Below are 22646 nucleotides of genomic sequence, written 5' to 3' on the forward strand. Positions count from 1 at the left end.
TCACTGACACTGATCAACACACTGGACAGAATCCCTCACTGACACTGATGAACACACTGGACAGAATCCCTCACTGACATTGATCAACACACTGGACAGAATCCCTCACTGACATTGATCAACACACTGGACAGAATCCCTCACTGACACTGATCAACACACTGGACAGAATCCCTCACTGACACTGATCAACACACTGGACAGAATCCCTCACTGACACTGATCAACACACTGGACAGAATCCCTCACTGACATTGATCAACACACTGGATAGAATCCCTCACTGACACTGATCACCAACACATTGGATAGAATCCCTCACTGACACTGATCACCAACACACTGGACAGAATCCCTCACTGACACTGATCAACACACTGGACAGAATCCCTCACTGACACTGATCAACACACTGGACAGAATCCCTCACTGACACTGATAAACACACTGGACAGAATCCCTCACTGACACTGATCAACACACTGGACAGAATCCCTCAGTGACACTGATCAACACACTGGATAGAATCCCTCACTGACACTGATCACCAATACATTGGATAGAATCCCTCACTGACACTGATCACCAACACACTGGACAGAATCCCTCACTGACACTGATCACCAACACATTGGATAGAATCCCTCACTGACACTGATCACCAACACACTGGACAGAATCCCTCACTGACACTGATCAACACACTGGACAGAATCCCTCACTGACACTGATCAACACACTGGACAGAATCCCTCACTGACACTGATCAACACACTGGACAGAATCCCTCACTGACACTGATCACCAACACATTGGATAGAATCCCTCACTGACACTGATCACCAACACACTGGACAGAATCCCTCACTGACACTGATCAACACACTGGACAGAATCCCTCACTGACACTGATCAACACACTGGACAGAATCCCTCACTGACACTGATCAACACACTGGACAGAATCCCTCACTGACACTGATCAACACACTGGACAGAATCCCTCACTGACACTGATCAACACACTGGACAGAATCCCTCAGTGACACTGATCAACACACTGGATAGAATCCCTCACTGACACTGATCAACACACTGGACAGAATCCCTCACTGACACTGATCAACACACTGGACAGAATCCCTCACTGACACTGATCAACACACTGGACAGAATCCCTCAGTGACACTGATCAACACATTGGATAGAATCCCTCACTGACACTGATCACCAACACATTGGATAGAATCCCTCACTGACACTGATCACCAACACACTGGACAGAATCCCTCACTGACACTGATCACCAACACACTGGACAGAATCCCTCACTGACACTGATCACCAACACACTGGACAGAATCCCTCACTGACACTGATCAACACACTGGACAGAATCCCTCACTGACATTGATCAACACACTGGATAGAATCCCTCACTGACACTGATCACCAACACATTGGATAGAATCCCTCACTGACACTGATCACCAACACACTGGACAGAATCCCTCACTGACACTGATCAACACACTGGACAGAATCCCTCACTGACACTGATCAACACACTGGACAGAATCCCTCACTGACACTGATCAACACACTGGACAGAATCCCTCACTGACACTGATCAACACACTGGACAGAATCCCTCACTGACACTGATCAACACACTGGATAGAATCCCTCACTGACACTGATCACCAACACACTGGACAGAATCCCTCACTGACACTGATCAACACACTGGACAGAATCCCTCACTGACACTGATCAACACACTGGATAGAATCCCTCACTGACACTGATCAACACACTGGATAGAATCCCTCACTGACACTGATCACCAACACACTGGACAGAATCCCTCACTGACACTGATCACCAACACACTGGACAGAATCCCTCACTGACACTGATCAACACACTGGATAGAATCCCTCACTGACACTGATCAACACACTGGATAGAATCCCTCACTGACACTGATCACCAACACACTGGACAGAATCCCTCACTGACACTGATCAACACACTGGATAGAATCCCTCACTGACACTGATCAACACACTGGACAGAATCCCTCACTGACACTGATCAACACACTGGACAGAATCCCTCACTGACACTGATCAACACACTGGACAGAATCCCTCACTGACACTGATCAACACACTGGACAGAATCCCTCACTGACACTGATCAACACACTGGATAGAATCCCTCACTGACACTGATCAACACACTGGATAGAATCCCTCACTGACACTGATCAACACACTGGACAGAATCGCTCACTGACACTGATCAACACACTGGATAGAATCCCTCACTGACACTGATCAATACACTGGACAGAATCCCTCACTGACACTGATCAACACACTGGACAGAATCCCTCACTGACACTGATCAACACACTGGACAGAATCCCTCACTGACACTGATCAACACACTGGACAGAATCCCTCACTGACACTGATCAACACACTGGACAGAATCCCTCACTGACACTGATCAACACACTGGACAGAATCCCTCACTGACATTGATCAACACACTGGATAGAATCCCTCACTGACACTGATCACCAACACATTGGATAGAATCCCTCACTGACACTGATCACCAACACACTGGACAGAATCCCTCACTGACACTGATCAACACACTGGACAGAATCCCTCACTGACACTGATCAACACACTGGACAGAATCCCTCACTGACACTGATCAACACACTGGACAGAATCCCTCACTGACACTGATCACCAACACATTGGATAGAATCCCTCACTGACACTGATCACCAACACACTGGACAGAATCCCTCACTGACACTGATCAACACACTGGACAGAATCCCTCACTGACACTGATCAACACACTGGACAGAATCCCTCACTGACACTGATCAACACACTGGACAGAATCCCTCACTGACACTGATCAACACACTGGACAGAATCCCTCACTGACACTGATCAACACACTGGACAGAATCCCTCAGTGACACTGATCAACACACTGGATAGAATCCCTCACTGACACTGATCAACACACTGGACAGAATCCCTCACTGACACTGATCAACACACTGGACAGAATCCCTCACTGACACTGATCAACACACTGGACAGAATCCCTCAGTGACACTGATCAACACATTGGATAGAATCCCTCACTGACACTGATCACCAACACATTGGATAGAATCCCTCACTGACACTGATCACCAACACACTGGACAGAATCCCTCACTGACACTGATCACCAACACACTGGACAGAATCCCTCACTGACACTGATCACCAACACACTGGACAGAATCCCTCACTGACACTGATCAACACACTGGACAGAATCCCTCACTGACATTGATCAACACACTGGATAGAATCCCTCACTGACACTGATCACCAACACATTGGATAGAATCCCTCACTGACACTGATCACCAACACACTGGACAGAATCCCTCACTGACACTGATCAACACACTGGACAGAATCCCTCACTGACACTGATCAACACACTGGACAGAATCCCTCACTGACACTGATCAACACACTGGACAGAATCCCTCACTGACACTGATCAACACACTGGACAGAATCCCTCACTGACACTGATCAACACACTGGATAGAATCCCTCACTGACACTGATCACCAACACACTGGACAGAATCCCTCACTGACACTGATCAACACACTGGACAGAATCCCTCACTGACACTGATCAACACACTGGATAGAATCCCTCACTGACACTGATCAACACACTGGATAGAATCCCTCACTGACACTGATCACCAACACACTGGACAGAATCCCTCACTGACACTGATCACCAACACACTGGACAGAATCCCTCACTGACACTGATCAACACACTGGATAGAATCCCTCACTGACACTGATCAACACACTGGATAGAATCCCTCACTGACACTGATCACCAACACACTGGACAGAATCCCTCACTGACACTGATCAACACACTGGATAGAATCCCTCACTGACACTGATCAACACACTGGACAGAATCCCTCACTGACACTGATCAACACACTGGACAGAATCCCTCACTGACACTGATCAACACACTGGACAGAATCCCTCACTGACACTGATCAACACACTGGACAGAATCCCTCACTGACACTGATCAACACACTGGATAGAATCCCTCACTGACACTGATCAACACACTGGATAGAATCCCTCACTGACACTGATCAACACACTGGACAGAATCGCTCACTGACACTGATCAACACACTGGATAGAATCCCTCACTGACACTGATCAATACACTGGACAGAATCCCTCACTGACACTGATCAACACACTGGACAGAATCCCTCACTGACACTGATCAACACACTGGACAGAATCCCTCACTGACACTGATCAACACACTGGACAGAATCCCTCACTGACACTGATCAACACACTGGACAGAATCCCTCACTGACACTGATCAACACACTGGATAGAATCCCTCACTGACACTGATCAACACACTGGACAGAATCCCTCACTGACACTGATCAACACACTGGACAGAATCCCTCACTGACACTGATCAACACACTGGACAGAATCCCTCACTGACACTGATCAACACACTGGACAGAATCCCTCACTGACACTGATCAACACACTGGATAGAATCCCTCACTGACACTGATCAACACACTGGACAGAATCCCTCACTGACACTGATCAACACACTGGACAGAATCCCTCACTGACACTGATCAACACACTGGACAGAATCCCTCCCTGACATTGATCAACACACTGGATAGAATCCCTCACTGACACTGATCAACACACTGGATAGAATCCCTCACTGACACTGATCACCAACACATTGGATAGAATCCCTCACTGACACTGATCAACACACTGGATAGAATCCCTCACTGACACTGATCAACACAGTGGACAGAATCCCTCACTGACACTGATCAACACACTGGATAGAATCCCTCACTGACACTGATCAACACACTGGACAGAATCCCTCACTGACACTGATCACCAACACACTGGACAGAATCCCTCACTGACACTGATCAACACAGTGGACAGAATCCCTCACTGACATTGATCAACACACTGGACAGAATCCCTCACTGACACTGATCACCAACACACTGGACAGAATCCCTCACTGACACTGATCACCAACACATTGGATAGAATCCCTCACTGACACTGATCAACACACTGGATAGAATCCCTCACTGACACTGATCAACACAGTGGACAGAATCCCTCACTGACATTGATCAACACACTGGACAGAATCCCTCACTGACACTGATCACCAACACACTGGATAGAATCCCTCACTGACACTGATCACCAACACACTGGACAGAATCCCTCACTGACACTGATCACCAACACATTGGATAGAATCCCTCACTGACACTGATCACCAACACATTGGATAGAATCCCTCACTGACACTGATCAACACACTGGACAGAATCCCTCACTGACATTGATCAACACACTGGACAGAATCCCTCACTGACACTGATCAACACACTGGACAGAATCCCTCACTGACACTGATCAACACAGTGGACAGAATCCCTCACTGACATTGATCAACACACTGGACAGAATCCCTCACTGACACTGATCAACACACTGGACAGAATCCCTCACTGACACTGATCACCAACACATTGGATAGAATCCCTCACTGACACTGATCACCAACACACTGGATAGAATCCCTCACTGACACTGATCAACACAGTGGACAGAATCCCTCACTGACATTGATCAACACACTGGACAGAATCGCTCACTGACACTGATCACCAACACATTGGATAGAATCCCTCACTGACACAGATCACCAACACACTGGACAGAATCCCTCACTGACACTGATCACCAACACATTGGATAGAATCCCTCACTGACACTGATCACCAACACACTGGATAGAATCCCTCACTGACACTGATCAACACACTGGATAGAATCCCTCACTGACACAGATCACCAACACACTGGATAGAATCCCTCACTGACACTGATCAACACACTGGACAGAATCCCTCACTGACACTGATCACCAACACACTGGATAGAATCCCTCACTGACACTGATCACCAACACATTGGATAGAATCCCTCACTGACACTGATCACCAACACACTGGATAGAATCCCTCACTGACACTGATCAACTCACTGGATAGAATCCCTCACTGACACAGATCACCAACACACTGGATAGAATCCCTCACTGACACTGATCAACACACTGGATAGAATCCCTCACTGACACTGATCACCAACACACTGGATAGAATCCCTCACTGACACTGATCACCAACACACTGGATAGAATCCCTCACTGACACAGATCACCAACACACTGGATAGAATCCCTCACTGACACTGATCACCAACACACTGGATAGAATCCCTCACTGACACAGATCACCAACACATTGGATAGAATCCCTCACTGACACTGATCACCAACACACTGGATAGAATCCCTCACTGACACTGATCACCAACACACTGGATAGAATCCCTCACTGACAGAGATCACCAACACATTGGATAGAATCCCTCACTGACACTGATCACCAACACACTGGATAGAATCCCTCACTGACACTGATCACCAACACACTGGATAGAATCCCTCACTGACACTGATCAACACACTGGATAGAATCCCTCACTGACACAGATCACCAACACACTGGATAGAATCCCTCACTGACACTGATCAACACACTGGACAGAATCCCTCACTGACACTGATCACCAACACACTGGATAGAATCCCTCACTGACACTGATCACCAACACATTGGATAGAATCCCTCACTGACACTGATCACCAACACACTGGATAGAATCCCTCACTGACACTGATCAACTCACTGGATAGAATCCCTCACTGACACAGATCACCAACACACTGGATAGAATCCCTCACTGACACTGATCAACACACTGGATAGAATCCCTCACTGACACTGATCACCAACACACTGGATAGAATCCCTCACTGACACTGATCACCAACACACTGGATAGAATCCCTCACTGACACAGATCACCAACACACTGGATAGAATCCCTCACTGACACTGATCACCAACACACTGGATAGAATCCCTCACTGACACAGATCACCAACACATTGGATAGAATCCCTCACTGACACTGATCACCAACACACTGGATAGAATCCCTCACTGACACTGATCACCAACACACTGGATAGAATCCCTCACTGACAGAGATCACCAACACATTGGATAGAATCCCTCACTGACACAGATCACCAACACACTGGATAGAATCCCTCACTGACACTGATCACCAACACATTGGATAGAATCCCTCACTGACACTGATCACCAACACACTGGATAGAATCCCTCACTGACACTGATCACCAACACACTGGATAGAATCCCTCACTGACACTGATCACCAACACACTGGATAGAATCCCTCACTGACACAGATCACCAACACACTGGACAGAATCCCTCACTGACACTGATCACCAACACACTGGATAGAATCCCTCACTGACACTGATCACCAACACATTGGATAGAATCCCTCACTGACACTGATCACCAACACATTGGATAGAATCCCTCACTGACACTGATCACCAACACACTGGATAGAATCCCTCACTGACACAGATCACCAACACATTGGATAGAATCCCTCACTGACACAGATCACCAACACACTGGATAGAATCCCTCACTGACACAGATCACCAACACACTGGATAGAATCCCTCACTGACACTGATCACCAACACATTGGATAGAATCCCTCACTGACACAGATCACCAACACACTGGATAGAATCCCTCACTGACACAGATCACCAACACACTGGATAGAATCCCTCACTGACACTGATCACCAACACATTGGATAGAATCCCTCACTGACACAGATCACCAACACACTGGATAGAATCCCTCACTGACACAGATCACCAACACACTGGATAGAATCCCTCACTGACACTGATCACCAACACATTGGATAGAATCCCTCACTGACACAGATCACCAACACACTGGATAGAATCCCTCACTGACACAGATCACCAACACACTGGATAGAATCCCTCACTGACACAGATCACCAACACATTGGATAGAATCCCTCACTGACACAGATCACCAACACACTGGATAGAATCCCTCACTGACACTGATCACCAACACACTGGATAGAATCCCTCACTGACAGAGATCACCAACACATTGGATAGAATCCCTCACTGACACAGATCACCAACACACTGGATAGAATCCCTCACTGACACTGATCACCAACACACTGGATAGAATCCCTCACTGACACTGATCACCAACACATTGGATAGAATCCCTCACTGACACTGATCACCAACACACTGGATAGAATCCCTCACTGACACTGATCACCAACACACTGGATAGAATCCCTCACTGACACTGATCACCAACACATTGGATAGAATCCCTCACTGACACTGATCACCAACACACTGGATAGAATCCCTCACTGACACTGATCACCAACACACTGGATAGAATCCCTCACTGACACTGATCACCAACACATTGGATAGAATCCCTCACTGACACTGATCACCAACACATTGGATAGAATCCCTCACTGACACTGATCACCAACACACTGGATAGAATCCCTCACTGACACTGATCAACACACTGGATAGAATCCCTCACTGACACTGATCACCAACACACTGGATAGAATCCCTCACTGACACAGATCACCAACACACTGGATAGAATCCCTCACTGACACTGATCACCAACACACTGGATAGAATCCCTCACTGACACTGATCACCAACACATTGGATAGAATCCCTCACTGACACAGATCACCAACACACTGGATAGAATCCCTCACTGACACTGATCACCAACACACTGGATAGAATCCCTCACTGACACTGATCACCAACACACTGGATAGAATCCCTCACTGACACTGATCACCCACACATTGGATAGAATCCCTCACTGACACTGATCACCAACACACTGGATAGAATCCCTCACTGACACTGATCACCAACACACTGGATAGAATCCCTCACTGACACTGATCACCAACACACTGGATAGAATCCCTCACTGACACTGATCACCAACACACTGGATAGAATCCCTCAGTGACACTGATCACCAACACACTGGATGGAATCCCTCACTGACACTGATCAACACACTGGATCGAATCCCTCACTGACACTGATCACCAACACACTGGATAGAATCCCTCAGTGACACTGATCACCAACACACTGGATGGAATCCCTCACTGACACTGATCAACACACTGGATCGAATCCCTCACTGACACTGATCAACACACTGGATAGAATCCCTCACTGACACTGATCAACACACTGGACAGAATCCCTCACTGACATTGATCAACACACTGGACAGAATCCCTCACTGACACTGATCACCAACACATTGGATAGAATCCCTCACTGACACTGATCACCAACACACTGGATAGAATCCCTCACTGACACTGATCACCAACACACTGGATAGAATCCCTCAGTGACACTGATCACCAACACACTGGATGGAATCCCTCAGTGACACAGATCACCAACACACTGGATAGAATCCCTCACTGACACTGATCACCAACACACTGGATAGAATCCCTCAGTGACACTGATCACCAACACACTGGATAGAATCCCTCACTGACACTGATCAACACACTGGATAGAATCCCTCACTGACACTGATCAACACACTGGATAGAATCCCTCAGTGACACTGATCACCAACACACTGGATGGAATCCCTCAGTGACACAGATCACCAACACACTGGATAGAATCCCTCACTGACACTGATCAACACACTGGATAGAATCCCTCACTGACACTGATCACCAACACACTGGATGGAATCCCTCAGTGACACAGATCACCAACACACTGGATAGAATCCCTCACTGACACTGATCACCAACACACTGGATAGAATCCCTCACTGACAGATCACCAACACACTGGACAGAATCCCTCACTGACACTGATCAACACACTGGATAGAATCCCTCACTGACACTGATCAACACACTGGATAGAATCCCTCACTGACACTGATCAACACACTGGATAGAATCCCTCACTGACACTGATCAACACACTGGATAGAATCCCTCACTGACACTGATCACCAACACATTGGATAGAATCCCTCACTGACACTGATCACCAACACACTGGACAGAATCCCTCACTGACACTGATCACCAACACATTGGATAGAATCCCTCACTGACACTGATCACCAACACACTGGATAGAATCCCTCAGTGACACTGATCACCAACACACTGGATAGAATCCCTCAGTGACACTGATCACCAACACATTGGATAGAATCCCTCACTGACACTGATCACCAACACACTGGATAGAATCCCTCACTGACACTGATCACCAACACATTGGATAGAATCCCTCACTGACACTGATCACCAACACACTGGATAGAATCCCTCACTGACACTGATCACCAACACATTGGATAGAATCCCTCACTGACACTGATCAACACACTGGATAGAATCCCTCACTGACACTGATCACCAACACACTGGATAGAATCCCTCACTGACACTGATCACCAACACACTGGATAGAATCCCTCAGTGACACTGATCACCAACACACTCGATAGAATCCCTCACTGACACTGATCACCAACACATTGGATAGAATCCCTCACTGACACTGATCAACACACTGGATAGAATCCCTCACTGACACTGATCACCAACACACTGGATAGAATCCCTCACTGACACTGATCACCAACACACTGGATAGAATCCCTCAGTGACACTGATCACCAACACACTGGATAGAATCCCTCACTGACACTGATCACCAACACATTGGATAGAATCCCTCACTGACACTGATCAACACACTGGATAGAATCCCTCACTGACACTGATCACCAACACATTGGATAGAATCCCTCACTGACACTGATCACCAACACACTGGATAGAATCCCTCACTGACACTGATCAACACACTGGACAGAATCCCTCACTGACATTGATCAACACACTGGACAGAATCCCTCACTGACACTGATCACCAACACATTGGATAGAATCCCTCACTGACACTGATCACCAACACACTGGATAGAATCCCTCACTGACACTGATCACCAACACACTGGATAGAATCCCTCAGTGACACTGATCACCAACACACTGGATGGAATCCCTCAGTGACACAGATCACCAACACATTGGATAGAATCCCTCACTGACACTGATCACCAACACACTGGATAGAATCCCTCACTGACACTGATCACCAACACACTGGATAGAATCCCTCAGTGACACTGATCACCAACACACTGGATGGAATCCCTCAGTGACACAGATCACCAACACACTGGATAGAATCCCTCACTGACACTGATCACCAACACACTGGATAGAATCCCTCAGTGACACTGATCACCAACACACTGGATAGAATCCCTCACTGACACTGATCAACACACTGGATAGAATCCCTCACTGACACTGATCAACACACTGGATAGAATCCCTCAGTGACACTGATCACCAACACACTGGATGGAATCCCTCAGTGACACAGATCACCAACACACTGGATAGAATCCCTCACTGACACTGATCAACACACTGGATAGAATCCCTCACTGACACTGATCACCAACACACTGGATGGAATCCCTCAGTGACACTGATCACCAACACACTGGATAGAATCCCTCACTGACACTGATCACCAACACACTGGATAGAATCCCTCACTGACAGATCACCAACACACTGGACAGAATCCCTCACTGACACTGATCAACACACTGGATAGAATCCCTCACTGACACTGATCAACACACTGGATAGAATCCCTCACTGACACTGATCAACACACTGGATAGAATCCCTCACTGACACTGATCAACACACTGGATAGAATCCCTCACTGACACTGATCACCAACACATTGGATAGAATCCCTCACTGACACTGATCACCAACACACTGGACAGAATCCCTCACTGACACTGATCACCAACACATTGGATAGAATCCCTCACTGACACTGATCACCAACACATTGGATAGAATCCCTCAGTGACACTGATCACCAACACACTGGATAGAATCCCTCAGTGACACTGATCACCAACACATTGGATAGAATCCCTCACTGACACTGATCACCAACACACTGGATAGAATCCCTCACTGACACTGATCACCAACACATTGGATAGAATCCCTCACTGACACTGATCACCAACACACTGGATAGAATCCCTCACTGACACTGATCACCAACACATTGGATAGAATCCCTCACTGACACTGATCAACACACTGGATAGAATCCCTCACTGACACTGATCACCAGCACACTGGATAGAATCCCTCACTGACACTGATCACCAACACACTGGATAGAATCCCTCAGTGACACTGATCACCAACACACTGGATAGAATCCCTCACTGACACTGATCACCAACACATTGGATAGAATCCCTCACTGACACTGATCACCAACACACTGGATAGAATCCCTCACTGACACTGATCACCAACACACTGGATAGAATCCCTCACTGACACTGATCAACACACTGGATAGAATCCCTCACTGACACTGATCACCAACACATTGGATAGAATCCCTCACTGACACTGATCACCAACACACTGGATAGAATCCCTCACTGACACTGATCACCAACACACTGGATAGAATCCCTCAGTGACACTGATCACCAACACACTGGATAGAATCCCTCACTGACACTGATCACCAACACATTGGATAGAATCCCTCACTGACACTGATCACCAACACATTGGATAGAATCCCTCACTGACACTGATCACCAACACATTGGATAGAATCCCTCACTGACACTGATCACCAACACATTGGATAGAATCCCTCACTGACACTGATCACCAACACACTGGACAGAATCCCTCACTGACACTGATCACCAACACATTGGATAGAATCCCTCACTGACACTGATCACCAACACACTGGATAGAATCCCTCACTGACACTGATCACCAACACACTGGATAGAATCCCTCAGTGACACTGATCACCAACACACTGGATGGAATCCCTCACTGACACTGATCAACACACTGGATGGAATCCCTCACTGACACTGATCAACACACTGGACAGAATCCCTCAGTGACACTGATCACCAACACATTGGATAGAATCCCTCACTGACACTGATCACCAACACACTGGATAGAATCCCTCACTGACACTGATCACCAACACACTGGATGGAATCCCTCACTGACACTGATCAACACACTGGATGGAATCCCTCACTGACACTGATCAACACACTGGATAGAATCCCTCACTGACACTGATCACCAACACATTGGATAGAATCCCTCACTGACAGATCACCAACACACTGGATAGAATCCCTCACTGACACAGATCACCAACACACTGCATAGAATCCCTCACTGACACTGATCACCAACACACTGGATAGAATCCCTCACTGACACTGATCAACACACTGGATGGAATCCCTCACTGACACTGATCACCAACACACTGGATAGAATCCCTCAGTGACACTGATCACCAACACACTGGATGGAATCCCTCACTGACACTGATCAACACACTGGATGGAATCCCTCACTGACACTGATCAACACACTGGATAGAATCCCTCACTGACACTGATCACCAACACATTGGATAGAATCCCTCACTGACAGATCACCAACACACTGGATAGAATCCCTCACTGACACTGATCACCAACACACTGGACAGAATCCCTCACTGACACTGATCACCAACACATTGGATAGAATCCCTCACTGACACTGATCACCAACACATTGGATAGAATCCCTCACTGACACAGATCACCAACACACTGGATAGAATCCCTCAGTGACACTGATCACCAACACACTGGATAGAATCCCTCACTGACACTGATCACCAACACATTGGATAGAATCCCTCACTGACACTGATCAACACACTGGATAGAATCCCTCACTGACACTGATCACCAACACATTGGATAGAATCCCTCACTGACACTGATCACCAACACACTGGATGGAATCCCTCACTGACACTGATCACCAACACATTGGATAGAATCCCTCACTGACACTGATCACCAACACATTGGATAGAATCCCTCACTGACACTGATCAACACACTGGATCGAATCCCTCACTGACACTGATCACCAACACATTGGATAGAATCCCTCACTGACACTGATCAACACACTGGATAGAATCCCTCACTGACACTGATCACCAACACACTGGATAGAATCCCTCACTGACACAGATCACCAACACACTGGATAGAATCCCTCACTGACACTGATCACCAACACATTGGATAGAATCCCTCACTGACACTGATCAACACACTGGACAGAATCCCTCACTGACACTGATCACCAACACACTGGATAGAATCCCTCACTGACACTGATCACCAACACACTGGACAGAATCCCTCACTGACACAGATCACCAACACATTGGATAGAATCCCTCACTGACACTGATCACCAACACATTGGATAGAATCCCTCACTGACAATGATCACCAACACACTGGATAGAATCCCTCACTGACACAGATCACCAACACATTGGATAGAATCCCTCACTGACACTGATCACCAACACATTGGATAGAATCCCTCACTGACACTGATCACCAACACATTGGATAGAATCCCTCACTGACACTGATCACCAACACACTGGATAGAATCCCTCACTGACACAGATCACCAACACACTGGATAGAATCCCTCACTGACACTGATCACCAACACACTGGATAGAATCCCTCACTGACACTGATCACCAACACACTGGATAGAATCCCCTACTGAGGGTCTGGTAAACCACTCAGTTCAGGGATAAATACGTTTGGGCAACAAATGCTGGCCTTGCCAGTGACGGCCACATCTTATCAAAGAAAAAAAAAGTAATTTCTCTTCTCAGCTTCTCGGGGATCAACATTTACATTAGCTACTCTCTTCCTTTTTATATACTTGTAAAAGCTCTTACTGTCTGTTTTACATTCCTGGCTACTTTGCTCTCATTCTATTTTTTCTCTTTCTGTCAACTTTTTGGTGACCCTTTGCTGGTTTCTAAAACACTTCCAGTCCTCAGGCTTACTACTAATCTTGGCAACATTATAAGTCTCTTCTTTGAATCTGCTTAACTTCCTTTGTAAGCTACGGATGAATCTTTCTCACTGAGTTTTTGTTTTTCAATGGAATCTATTAACACAATACTGCTACCGAGGCCAAACCAGTGTTTGAGTTTATCGTAACTTCCTTACTTTGTACTCTATGCCTCTATTTATAATGCCCAGGATCCCATATGCTTTATTAACGGCATTCTCAACTTGTCCTGCCACCTTCAATGATTTGTGCACATATACACCCAGGTCGCTCTGCTCCTGCCCCCTCTTTCGAATTGTATCCTTTATTTTATATTGCCTCGCCTCATCCTTCCTGCCAAAATGTATCACCACACTTGTGTGTGTTAACTTTCAGCTGCCTCATGTCCGCACATTCCACCAGCCTGTTTATAACCACTTGAAGTTTATCACTATCCCCCTCACAGTTCACAATACTTCCAAGTTTGTGTCATCTGCAAATTGTGAAATTATGCCCTGTACATCCAACTCTGGGTCATTAATGCATTTCAGGAAAGCAGTGATCCTAATACCCATCCCTGGGGAATCCCACTGTATACCTTCCTCCAGTCTGAAAAACTCTTCACCAGGACACTGTTCCTGTCACTCAGCCAATTGCATACCCATGCTGTCACTGTCCCTTTTATTCCATAGGTTTCAGCTTCACTGACAAGCCTATTAGGAGATACTTTATCAAATGCCTTTTGAAAGTCCATGTACATCCATCAACAGCTTTACCCTCATCAACCCTCTGTTACCTCATCAAACTGAAGCAAATTGGTTAAACATGATTCGCCCTTAGCAAATCTGTGCTGGCTTTCCTCATTTCATCCACATTTGTCCCAGTGACTGTTAAGTTTGTCCGTTTTTTGAATAAGGGTATATCATCTGCAATTCTGCCAGCAACTAAGAGGTGCAGTGGGGCCATCAACAGCAGCAGCAGAATTGTACTCAACCACAATCTGTAACCTCATGGCCCGGCATATCCCCCACTCTACCATTACCATCAACCAGGAGACCAACACTGGATCAATGAAGAGTGCAGGAGGGCACGCCAGGAGCAGCACCAGGCATACCTCAAAATAAGGAGAGAACATAAAGTGCCAGAAACGCTCAGCAGGACTGGCAGCATCTGTGTAGAGAGAAACAGAGTTAACGTTTCAGGTCTGTGACCCTTTACCAGAACTGGCCAAAGGTTAGAAATGTAACAGTCTGTGAGCAAGCGAGGGGGAAGGAGGAAGACGAACAAGAGGGAAGGTCGATGATAGGACGGAGGGGGGAGAAATTAAATGACAGATGTCATGGAACAGAACGTAACAGGCGTTGCTAAATACTGAGAAACGAAGCACGAATTCAGAGAGAATGCTAATGGCAGAATAATGAACAGCTGTGTATAAAACCAACATCATGAAAAACAAGTTGAAGATGAGCACACAGTTAAAAACAATTTAAAAATATGAATAATTAAAATAGAAAATACTCATGCTTTCTCTTTCACGATTTAGCATGCCATTTGCATTCTGTTCCATGACATCTGTCATTTAATCTCACACCCCCTCCCCCCAATCACCTTGTTCTTCCCCCCCTCCTCATCCTCACTTCCTCAAAGACTTAACATTTCTAACTTTGGCCACTTCTGATGAAAGGTCACAGACCTGAAACATTAACTCTGTTTCTCTCTCCACAGATGCTGCCCAGACCTGCTGAGTCTTTCCGGCACTTTCTGTTCTCATTTCAGAGTTCCAGCATACACACGTTTTTGCTCCTAAAAGTGAAGTGTCAGCCTGGTGAAGCTACAACCCAAGACTATGTTCATGCCAAAGAGCAGAAACAGCATGCGATAGACAGACCTAAGCAATCCCACAACTAACAGTCCTGCCACATCCAGCTGTGAATGGTGGTGGACAATTAAACAACTAACTGGAGGAGGTGGCTCCACAAATATCCCCATCCTCAATGATGGGGGAGCCCAGCACATCAGTGCAAAAGGTAAGGCTGAAGCATTTGCAACAATCTTCAGCCAGAAGTGCCGAGTTGATGATCCATCTCGGCCTCCTCCTGAAGTCCCCAGCATCACAGATACCAGTCTTCAGCCAATTCGATTCACTCCACGTGATATCAAGAAACGACTGAAGGCACTGGACACTGCGAAAGCTATGGGCCCTGACAATATTCCAGCAATAGTTCTGAAGACCTGTGCTCCAGAACCTGCCGTGCCCGTAGCCAAGCTGTTCCAGTACAGCTACAACACTGACATCTACCCTGCAATGTGGAAAATTGCCCAGGTATGTCCTGTACACAAAAAGCAGGACAAATCCAACCCGGCCAATTACCGCCCCATCAGCCTGCTCTCAATCATCAGTAAAGTGATGGAAGGTGTCACCAACAGTGCCATCAAGTGGCACTTGCTCAGCAATAACCTGCTCAGTGACGCTCAGTTTGGGTTCCGCCAGGGCCACTCAGCTCCTGACCTCATTACAGCCTTGGTTCAAACATGGACAAAAGAGAAGTGAGGTGAGAGTGACTGCCCTTGACATCAAGGCAGCATTTGACCAAGTATGGCATCAAGGAGCCCTAGCAAAACTGGAGTCACTGGGAAATCAGGGGAAAACTCTCCACTGGCTGGAGTCATACCTAGCTCAAAGGAAGATGGTTGTGGTTGTTGGAGGTCAATCATCTCAGCTCCAGGACATCACTGCAGGAGTTCCTCAGGGTAGTGTCCTGGGCCCAACCATCTTCAGCTGCTTCATCAATGACCTTCCTTCAATCATAAGATCCAATGTTTGCTGATGATTGCACAATGTTCAGCACCATTCGCGACTCCTCAGATACTGAAGCAGTCCGTGTCGAAATGCAGCGAGACCTGGATAATATCCAGGCTTGTGCTGATAAGTGGCAAGTAACATTCGCGCCACACAAGTGCCAGACAATGAACATCTCCAACAAGAGAGAATCTAACCATCTCCCCTTGACATTCAATGGCATTACCATCACTGAATCCCCCACTATCAACATCCTGGGGGTTACCATTGACCAGAAACTGAACTGGAGTAGTTATATAAATACCGTGGCTACAAGAGCAGATCAGAGGCTGGGAATCCTGCAGCAAGTAACTCACCTCCTGACTCCCCAAAGCCTGTCCACCATCTACAAGGCACAAGTCAGGAGTGTGATAGAATACTGTCCACTTGCCTGGATGGGTGCAGCTCCAGCAACACTCAAGAAGCTCCACACCATCCAGGACAAAGCAGCCCGCTTGATTGGCACCCCATCTACAAACATTCACTCCCTCCACCACCGACGCACAGTGGCAGCAGTGTGTACCATCTACAAGATGCACTGCAGCAATGCACCAAGGCTCCTTAGACAGCACCTCCCAAACCTGCGACCTCTACCAACTAGAAGGACAAGGGCAGCAAATACATGGGAACACCACCACCTGCAAATTCCCCTCCAAGTCACACACCATCCTGACTTGGAACTATATCGTCATTCCTTCACTGTCGCTGGGTCAAAATCTTGGAACTCCCTTCCTGACAGCACTGTGGGTATATCTACCCCACATGGACTGCAGCGGTTCAAGAAGGCAGCTCACCACCACCTTCTCAAGGGCAATTAGGGATGGGCAATAAATGCTGGCCTGGCCAGCGACGCCCACAATCCGTGAACGAATTTAAAAAAAATTGTTTCTAACAATTGGAAGATTATGCCCAATGACTCTGCAATTTTCACCCTTACTTCCCTCAGGATACTTGGATGCATCTATTCCAGTCTTAGTGACTTATCAATGTTCATTACAGCCAGCCTATCTAATACCTCCTCTAAAAGTTTCCAGAACTGTCCCTACCACTGATATTCAGCTGAGCCGTCTATAGTTGCTGGGCCTTTTGAACAGAGGTGTAACGGCAATAAAAATGACAATATCTAAGATTGACCCATCATTGCTGTTGGGTTTAAAAGTAAGGAGCGCGCAGTGCGCTGTTACCGTGGTGACATCCAGTGGCAGGATAATGACGATGAGGAAGCAGAGATACCAGGCTAACAGCGTGGCCACGATCACCAGTTTGTGCTGCTTCCTGAAGTCAGCGTATCGATACAGTACCAGCAGTGCCAGGAAGAAAACGGCGACAATGTCAATCCCCAATGCTGCACCAATCATGGTCAGTTTGACGCTTGGGGAAAGGGGGTGGGGAGGGGGGGGGGCGTCAGTTGTCAGTCACCGGCGGGAGGGTGTGGCGAGGGGATTGGCAGTCACTCAGCCATCCTGTGAGGAAAATAAAGAGAGGCCACATGAAAAACCTTCAACTTGAGGGGCAAAGATAAGGATTCCTGAGTCCCCAGAAGTTGCAATGAGTGGTGGAAATCATACGGCTGTATTTAGTGAGAGACAGAAAGACAGCATCAGCTGGTGAGTGGTCAGTCAGGCAGCTTGTCCAGAAACATTGGCTAAACCACAATCAGCATCTGAACACTCCCATCCTCCCTCTCCCACTTTATACCCGGACTCACTCTCCCTCTCCCGGTTTATACCAGGACTCGCTCTCCCTCTCTCTCTCTCTCCCGGTTTATACCCGGACTCACTCTCCCTCTCTCCCACTTTATACCCGGACTCACTCTCCCTCTCTCTCCCGGTTTATACCCGGACTCGCTCGCTCTCTCTCTCGGTTTATACCCGGACTCACTCTCTCTCTCTCTCTCTCCCGGTTTATACCCGGACTCAATCTCCCTCTCTCTCTCTCTCCCGGTTTATACCCGGACTCACTCTCCCTCTCTCTCCCGGTTTATACCCAGACTCGCTCTCCCTCTCTCTCTCTCTCCCGGTTTATACCCGGACTCACTCTCCCTCTATCTCTCTCCCGGTTTATACCCGGACTCTCTCTCTCTCTCCCGGTTCATACCCGGACTCTCTCTCTCTCTCTCTCTCCCGGTTTATACCCGGACTCTCTCTCTCTCTCCCGGTTTATACCCGGACTCTCTCTCTCTCTCTCCCGGTTCATACCCGGACTCTCTCTCTCTCTCTCTCTCCCGGTTTATACCCGGACTCTCTCTCTCTCTCGGTTTATACCCGGACTCTCTCTCTCTCTCCCGGTTTATACCCGGACTCTCTCTCTCTCTCCCGGTTCATACCCGGACTCTCTCTCTCTCTCTCTCTCTCCCGGTTTATACCCGGACTCTCTCTCTCTCTCCCGGTTTATACCCGGACTCTCTCTCTCTCTCTCTCCCGGTTCATACCCGGACTCTCTCTCTCTCTCTCTCTCCCGGTTTATACCCGGACTCTCTCTCTCTCTCTCCCGGTTTATACCCGGACTCTCTCTCTCTCTCTCCCGGTTTATACCCGGACTCTCTCTCTCTCCCGGTTTATACCCGGACTCTCTCTCTCTCCCGGTTTATACCCGGACTCTCTCTCTCTCTCTCCCGGTTTATACCCGGACTCTCTCTCTCTCTCTCCCGGTTTATACCCGGACTCTCTCTCTCTCCCGGTTTATACCCGGACTCTCTCTCTCTCTCTCCCGGTTTATACCCGGACTCTCTCTCTCTCTCTCCCGGTTTATACCCGGACTCTCTCTCTCTCTCTCCCGGTTTATACCCGGACTCTCTCTCTCTCTCTCCCGGTTTATACCCGGACTCTCTCTCTCTCTCTCCCGGTTTATACCCGGACTCTCTCTCTCTCTCTCCCGGTTTATACCCGGACTCTCTCTCTCTCCCGGTTTATACCCGGACTCTCTCTCTCTCCCGGTTTATACCCGGACTCTCTCTCTCTCTCTCCCGGTTTATACCCGGACTCTCTCTCTCTCTCTCTCTCTCTCCCGGTTTATACCCGGACTCTCTCTCTCTCTCTCCCGGTTTATACCCGGACTCTCTCTCTCTCTCTCCCGGTTTATACCCGGACTCTCTCTCTCTCCCGGTTTATACCCGGACTCTCTCTCTCCCGGTTTATACCCGGACTCTCTCTCTCTCTCTCCCGGTTTATACCCGGACTCTCTCTCTCTCTCTCCCGGTTTATACCCGGACTCTCTCTCTCTCTCTCCCGGTTTATACCCGGACTCTCTCTCTCTCTCTCCCGGTTTATACCCGGACTCTCTCTCTCTCTCTCCCGGTTTATACCCGGACTCTCTCTCTCCCGGTTTATACCCGGACTCTCTCTCTCTGTCTCCCGGTTTATACCCGGACTCTCTCTCTCTCTCTCTCCCGGTTTATACCCGGACTCTCTCTCTCTCTCTCCCGGTTTATACCCGGACTCTCTCTCTCTCTCTCTCTCCCGGTTTATACCCGGACTCTCTCTCTCTCTCTCTCTCCCGGTTTATACCCGGACTCTCTCTCTCTCTCTCCCGGTTTAGACCCGGACTCTCTCTCTCTCTCTCTCCCGGTTTATACCCGGACTCTCTCTCTCTCTCTCCCGGTTTATACCCGGACTCTCTCTCTCCCGGTTTATACCCGGACTCTCTCTCTCCCGGTTTATACCCGGACTCTCTCTCTCTCTCTCTCCCGGTTTATACCCGGACTCTCTCTCTCTCTCTCCCGGTTTATACCCGGACTCTCTCTCTCCCGGTTTATACCCGGACTCTCTCTCTCTCTCTCCCGGTTTATACCCGGACTCTCTCTCTCTCTCTCCCGGTTTATACCCGGACTCTCTCTCTCTCTCTCCCGGTTTATACCCGGACTCTCTCTCTCTCTCTCCCGGTTTATACCCGGACTCTCTCTCTCTCTCTCCCGGTTTATACCCGGACTCTCTCTCTCCCGGTTTATACCCGGACTCTCTCTCTCTCTCTCCCGGTTTATACCCGGACTCTCTCTCTCCCGGTTTATACCCGGACTCTCTCTCTCTCCCGGTTTATACTCGGACTCTCTCTCTCTCCCGGTTTATACCCGGACTCTCTCTCTCTCCCGGTTTATACCCGGACTCTCTCTCTCTCCCGGTTTATACCCGGACTCTCTCTCTCTCTCTCCCGGTTTATACCCGGACTCTCTCTCTCTCTCTCCCGGTTTATACCCGGACTCTCTCTCTCTCTCTCCCGGTTGAGACCCGGACTCTCTCTCTCCCGGTTTATACCCGGACTCTCTCTCTCTGTCTCCCGGTTTATACCCGGACTCTCTCTCTCTCTCTCCCGGTTTATACCCGGACTCTCTCTCTCCCGGTTTATACCCGGACTCTCTCTCTCTCTCTCCCGGTTTATACCCGGACTCTCTCTCTCTCTCTCCCGGTTTATACCCGGACTCTCTCTCTCTCTCTCCCGGTTTATACCCGGACTCTCTCTCTCTCTCTCTCTCCCGGTTTATACCCGGACTCTCTA

At 47.9% G+C, this 22646-nt stretch overlaps 1 protein-coding gene across 2 annotated transcripts in view; it reads right to left on the reverse strand.

The window, feature by feature from the left end:
- The window catches only part of LOC137359070 (G-protein coupled receptor-associated protein LMBRD2-like), a 68116-nt gene extending 46746 nt beyond the window's left edge, over positions 1-21370 (reverse strand). The window contains exons 1-2 of one of the 2 annotated variants that reach the window (XM_068025173.1): positions 21268-21370; positions 19340-19618 (exon numbers count right to left, since the gene is read on the reverse strand). In XM_068025173.1, coding sequence (XP_067881274.1) covers positions 19340-19513 — 174 coding nt within the window. In that variant the 5' untranslated portion in view covers positions 19514-19618; positions 21268-21370. Of the gene's footprint in view, positions 1-19339; positions 19619-20689; positions 20935-21267 lie in introns of those variants that run through there. The other variant, XM_068025172.1, reaches the window with a different exon arrangement.
- Positions 21371-22646: the final 1276 nt, after the last annotated feature.

This window comes from Heterodontus francisci, unplaced genomic scaffold (assembly GCF_036365525.1).
Source record: "Heterodontus francisci isolate sHetFra1 unplaced genomic scaffold, sHetFra1.hap1 HAP1_SCAFFOLD_1429, whole genome shotgun sequence".
In the NCBI taxonomy this organism is placed as follows: Eukaryota; Metazoa; Chordata; class Chondrichthyes; order Heterodontiformes; family Heterodontidae; genus Heterodontus; species Heterodontus francisci.